This window comes from Asparagus officinalis, chromosome 8 (assembly GCF_001876935.1).
Source record: "Asparagus officinalis chromosome 8, Aspof.V1, whole genome shotgun sequence".
In the NCBI taxonomy this organism is placed as follows: domain Eukaryota; kingdom Viridiplantae; phylum Streptophyta; class Magnoliopsida; order Asparagales; family Asparagaceae; genus Asparagus; species Asparagus officinalis.
In genome coordinates, this window is record NC_033801.1 from 61,434,106 (window position 1) to 61,440,653 (window position 6,548).

The 6,548-nt window shown below is 38.8% G+C and overlaps 1 protein-coding gene across 1 annotated transcript; it reads left to right on the forward strand.

Moving 5' to 3' along the window:
* LOC109821287 (probable xyloglucan endotransglucosylase/hydrolase protein 12) lies at window positions 305-4,690 on the forward strand. The gene is made up of 3 exons (XM_020387473.1): window positions 305-574; window positions 3,567-3,760; window positions 4,306-4,690. Exons 1-3 carry the CDS (start codon window positions 305-307, stop codon window positions 4,688-4,690), a joined length of 849 nt encoding a protein of 282 aa, XP_020243062.1.

The following is a 6,548-nucleotide window of genomic DNA, read 5'->3' on the forward strand; positions in this document are numbered from 1 at the left end:
ATTAAGTTTCCGCTAAACTTTATTTAAGAAAGGCCAATGATCTTTGTCCCTACAGAGCAAAATTCCATATGCGTACCCAAATCAATCAGCCCTATCAAAGATACCATAAAACTTAGAACGGCAAATGAGAGAAAAAATCAAGTCCCCTCACGTCTCAGAAGTCGGTCGTCGGTGGATGCTTTGCTGTCAAAACCCTACGTACTTCTCCAAATCCTCTCTCTTTTTGACCGGTTCCTTCTTCGCTTCTACATAAATTCCTCATGCTTTCCTTCAAACAAGCATCAGCAAGTTTCAGCTCATCATGATGGGTAAGCAGTTCCTTCTCCTTCTTAAAGCTATTGTCATCGTCGGCGTTGCCCTCATCAGAGAAACCTCTTCAGAGAGCTTCTCAACTGACGTCGATGTAACCGGTGGCACGGCCAACGTGCAGGATGGCGGTAACCAGCTGCAGCTAACCCTCGACCAGGCTGGTGGGTCCGAAGTGCAGTCGAAACAGAAGTATCTTTACGGGAGGTTCGATATGAGGATCAAGGTTGTGCCGGGCTACTCTGCTGGAGTCGTCACCAGCTTCTTCGTATGTTACATCCTTATACGAACCTAGTTATACAGTGCTCATTCATAAGTACTATAATTACTATACAGTGCTCATTCATATGTACTATGACTATGCAGTAGGCATTATATACTAAGTAATTGACGATGTTGGAAAAAAAAATTAATACTTGAATCGTTATATTTCTCTTCAATTAGTCTTGTTCTACGCTGATATAAGGGTAGATGGTTTTCAAATTGCGTGCAAATGTTTAGTGGAAAAGATGTATTGGATGATTTTTAAGTCGTACATGGAAGATTACAGGGAAGATTGCTTCAAGTTCCGGAACTCTGAAGAGTTTTTTCTTCCTTTTCTTTCTTCGATCTCACCACTATCGTCGTCCCACCTCCTCCTCCACTCCACCACTACCACTACCTTCTCCTCCGTTAGCACCTTCTCCTCCATCTAATATCCTCCCTCTTCCTTTGTCCAACTTTTATCTTTTTCCCTCATCAATTCGCCAACCATCGCGAGCTCTTTCATTTCTCTCTCATGAACCCATGAACCCATCCTCTTCCATCCTCCACCACCACTCCCTTCACCCTTTCCTTACTTCACCACTTCTGCCTCTGGAAAGGGCATGTCAAAGTTAACATCTAACATTTAGACTTTAAAGTTAATGTTTAAGCTCTAAAATAAGCAGAGAATTTTCAAAATTAGCAGTTGTTGATGTTAAGTAACCAAACAGTCAAATATGTGATGGGGGTGAGATTGATTTGGAGCCGATCACTTCTCCGAATATCTAGCTTTGAGTTGGGTAGCTTAAGCCTACACAAATAGGATCATGAGATGATAGGGTTTGGTTCCCCGTTGTACCTCCGACAATCAAGTCAGCTGGTGAACTTGAGTGAGAAATTGAAGAACTATATGAGCTTTTCAGTATAGTACAGTGTAATATGCAGATATTGCTTATCAGTAAAAAATCCAAGATCCCTTTCAGTAAAGAATAATACCTCTATTTATAGTGGTGATGAAAGGGTAGAATGATCACTTTGGCCGAGCAAAGGATGGCGGTAAGTAGGTATGGGCTGGCGGCTATGTCAGCACATACTTTACACGTACCGGTAAGTGAGTCGATGAGAGACCACCTCAGTATTAAATGAGAAGTGATCGGAGGCATGATGACACTGATATGATCTGATGAGTCATGAAGACTATCAGAGCTAGAGGTATGAAGTGTCTGCCAAGCATTAAATGTGATGCCGACATGCTGTTAGGTGGAGAGGCTCGAGGCTGAAGGCGTCTCTTAGCTTGGTCAAAAAGTAATGCCTTTCGAATCGACCTCACGGGGCGTCAAAAAGCTGGTCGAGTGGGCCTATAGTGAGTCGTCTTCGACAAGAGAATCGACAAGTACCACCATTCGAGTCGACCTAAGGAGATGTTGACTCGGCAAGTCGGCTAAGTTGAGATTTTTGATAGTTTTGACCATCAATCTGAATTGAGGAGTGTATGTAGGGAGACACCTGTCCGTTGCTGGCAAATGGCCGTATTTTGACGACTGAAAACACCATAACAATAGTTAACACATAAAGTTAACGTAAATATTAAAGTTAACTTTAACAAATTTTTTGTTAAAATTGACATGTTATTTTGTTAAATTTAGTTGGTTTTTTGGTTATTTATTAACTTCAGTTTAAATATTAAAATTTAAAGATAACATTTAAAATTAAAAATAAAATCCTACATCCGGCCTCCTCCCTCCTTCTCACTCCTCTTATTTCCGTCCTAACTGACTCTCTTCATTCTTGCTTCCATTTCCGTCCACCTACCTATGTGCTCCCTTCCTCTCCATTCATCCTACACCCCCCCCCCCCCCCCCCACCCTTTCTTTCCTTCTGTCTCCACAAAAAAATGGACCTTAGAGTTAATATAAAATGTAAAGTTAATTTCAATACTGTTTTCTTGTTAACCTTGACATATTATTTTATTAATTTAATTGTTTCTGTGTTAACTTTAAATAATAAGTATTAAATACTTTAACTAAAGTTATCAATTAACGAAAAAATCAAAATTAGCCAAAAAACATGTTAAATTCAAAAAATTATATATTATTACATAATAACTTTAATATTTGTATGCTGATTTCTGTGTTAACTGTTAATTTTAAAGCTTCTATGTTAAATTTAAAGCTCAAATTAATGTTAACTTTAAAGTTCAAATATTAAGTTTAATTAAATGTTAAATGTGAACCTCGATGTGCCTTTAGTGTAGGTTGAATCCACGGAGAAAGGAGGCGATGATGGGAGCAGTGGTGGGTGATAGAGAAGGAAGTGTTCATGGATTCATGAGGGAGAAATGAAATGGACTCATGATTATTAACTAATTAATTGATGCCATAAGGATCGATCAAGGTGGGACAAAGGAAAAGGGAGGATATAAGATGGAGACGACGATAGTGACGGAGGAGGGGTAGCAACTGTGGGGAGGAGGGTTGAGGGTGAATGTGAGATGGAGGAATGAGAACGGGGAAGATTCATGGGTTGATCATGAGAATGAGAACAGAAAATGAGAGGTTGAAGATGAGGTATTTTAGAGAGAGTAAAAAATATTAAAAAGGTAAATATGGTTATTGTGCTAGAAATTACAATAAGGCCAGGGTTTAGAACAAAGAGTTTCAAAATATTAGGGCTATTTGGTAATTGAGTTGGTCAAATTGTCTTTGAAGCACAAATTCTCATAGTTTGGACTTCTGAAGTAATTTTCCCAAAATTTTGACTGAACTACAAACTTTTCGTACCGCTTTGAGCTTTGAGAAACAAATATCTGAGGTTCTTTTACATAAATTAATGTCATAAGATGTTTTTAAATACCCCCATTTTTTTTCTCAGGGTACAAACTTAGTGCAGAGTTGACAACATAGAAGCAGTAATTTTCACGTACTAGTATAGACGTGCCTACACAGAATAATGTGCTTATATATGTAATTCAATTTCATGCCCTTAATCAATTATGATTTATTCATGGATGCGTGCAGCTTCAATCACCACGTCCAACAAATGATGAGATGGACTTTGAGCTGTTAGGGAATGTGACTGGAGAGCCTTACCTATTGCACACCAACGTGTGGACTAATGGAGTAGGTAACAGAGAGGAGCAAATCAATCTGTGGTTCGATCCTAGAGCCGACTTTCACACTTACACCTTCATATGGAATCCTCGCAATATAATGTAAGAAGCAATATTTCACAAGAAAATATTCAACAATTGATTCTATTAATGCATCGGGAGGCGTGTTAAAGATTGTATGAATGTATAATTCGTTAATCCAAATAATGAAACGGCTAACATCTGTTTGGGGCATAAAAAATAAAGTATATAGGAACCACATTAGATTTTCTTTTTTCTTTTCTTTTTTTATTTTTTGTGCATATTTTATTCATTTTTATGAGTCTAGGTTTTGTTTCAGAATTTGGATCCTTTTTACTATCAATTTACAGCCGAGAGACTACTTTTTAAATCAAAACATTACAATAAGATTGATCTGTTACTAAAAAACTAACTTGGTTATTACGTATAAATTGCACTAACCTGGTATGGATCCCATCCACATCAAAAATTAGCAGTGAAACCATTATTTTTAGTCACAATTGTTTTACTAGATGGTTAAGATTCATTTCAAAACTTAGCATTTATATCTTTTTCCCCATTCCAAATCTTAGCGTTTATACCTTACTAAATAAGTTAATCTTAGTATATACATCTATCATTCGCAGATGGTTTGTTGATGGAACACCTGTGAGACTTTTCAAGAATGCACCTCAGCAGGGAGTCCCATATTTGAGCAAACAATTCTTAAACGCTTACGCTGCCCTCTGGAATGGTGACGAATGGGCGACGAGGAGAGGGCAAATCAAGACCGACTGGAGCAAGGCACCATTCGTGGCAACCTACCGTAATTTCAATTCTGATGCGTGCATAAACGCTGGCAGAGGCTACCGCTGCTCGCAGAATAGAGGACAATGGTGGGATATTACTCTTGATGCTAGGCAGCTAGCAAAGCTGAGGTGGGTGAGAAAAAATTACATGGTCTATGACTATTGTCGTGACACCACAAAATATCCACAAGGGTTTCCACCAGAATGCTCCATTAATGTGTGAATGACAGGCATGTAACTTGCAGAAAGCAAAGAAAGAAGGGGAATAAGAATTGTCACAACTAATTAATCAATAAAAGATAAATCTAGTTTTGCACTAATATAAAGAGAGGCAGTCTCAACTGGTGGCTAGAAGTGTTGGGGCAAATTTTAAGAATTCCAACAGTTCAGCCCTTTGAGGCATCAATACTTTAATCCAAAAAGTTGGTGGGAATTCTCCCCCCTATTGTTTTGAACAAAAAATTAAAAGAAAAACTCCTAAAATCATGATTAGACCCACACACACACATGATTGTCTATCACTCATTCTCTCTCTCCCCCCAAAATTTGCCCCACAAACCCCAGTCGGACCTTGTCCCTGCCAAAGCTCTTGCCGAAGACTCCCTCCATCGTCGTAACCCTCGCCTTCGCCAAAACCCTTGCTCCCACTATCTCAACCTCCACCGCCTCTAACTCTGACTCCACTACTGCCTCCACCAAAGCCTATCTTGCCTCCATCACATTAGCAAGCCTTAGCTTGCTTGGCGATGCTTTCTCCCCCTCCTATGGATGTAAGTCTCTCCTCTCCTCTCAAAACCCTAACCCTAATTTACCCCCTAATCCTATGTCTGGAGCGCCTAGGGTTTTCTCCAGCACCGCTTACTCCTCCACCTCCTACTACAGCAATTCACACGTCAATATCAAGGTTTAAGCCTCGACTCCACATTAACAATCGCCGATCGTCACTCTTTAAATAGGGTTGCTACCAATTTTTTGCTAAAAACACATAATATGTAGCAATAGATAAAATAAAAGTGAACAATGATAATTAACTACAAATAACAACCATCCAAGGACATACAAGATTTTATAGTGAGTTAGATAACAATCCTACATCTACTCTTACTTCTCCTAACTTTGGGTCTTTATATTATAATTAACACCGATTACAATAAAAATATTACAATAAAACTAAGAAATAATTTATATTTTTTGGGGGTTCTTTTTTGTGTGCCGATGGAATATTGATCTTGTGTTCCATTGATACACCGACTAAGATGATGAATCTTTTCCTGTTGATTATAACTTAATTACTTGAAAGATAACTCAGTATTCTCTTAGCATTTGGCTCAATAGAATCGCAAGTGCGAGGGTAATAATCTCTATTTGTGCATATGTGTTTATCTCTTTATTCGATCAGCCCCCTTAAAAATGAGCAATCTCCCCTCCTTTTAGGCTAAAAGAGAGAGTTAATGGCCTTTAATTGTGGATTAAGTGACCATCAAAATAGAAAATAATGGGGAACGGTTATTCCCTTGAAAATAGCCTTCTAACGGTTATTTGGTGGTGTTCGCTGCCATGGCGTAGTTCACTAAAGAGTTTTGATGAGGCTCGCTTGGATGTGTGTGAGCCTTCTTTGGGGTTATGGATGACATGACTCATTTGGATTATTATGAGCGAAGTTCATTGTTTGGTGAACTTCGTCTGTGAGTTTGAATTCAACATAAAATTTGACTCATAATTTGGCTGACTATTGACGCCTTTTTACTTTTCCTAGGGTGTGCATTGAGAGTTGACATTATCTTCACTTGATCGAGAGTCGAGATAAACTATGTGTTGTGGTTTGCCATAGCTGTTTGGGAGTCGAACCGTTCTTAACATGGTCGAGTCGAGTTGGGATAGGTTACATGGTGAGGTTTGCATGCTTTGTTAAGTGAACTTTGCTACAGCCTATTGTGGGCTAGAGTTTGGGCCCATTTGAAATATTTAGCCCATGGACGTTCACTTCTTAGACTCAAGCTAAACATTGGCCTAGGTAGAACTATATTATAATCATCTACAAGACCCCCCCCCCTAAAGGTTTTAAGATCCTACATTTGACT

Excerpts from the sequence above, each read along its gene's own strand:
- LOC109821287 (XM_020387473.1), top strand. The coding sequence starts at position 305 with ATGGGTAAGCAGTTCCTTCTCCTTCTTAAAGCTATTGTCATCGTCGGC. Across the intron at positions 575-3,566 it reads GAGTCGTCACCAGCTTCTTC|CTTCAATCACCACGTCCAAC; the intron begins GTATGTTACATC and ends GGATGCGTGCAG. Across the intron at positions 3,761-4,305 it reads TGGAATCCTCGCAATATAAT|ATGGTTTGTTGATGGAACAC; the intron begins GTAAGAAGCAAT and ends TATCATTCGCAG.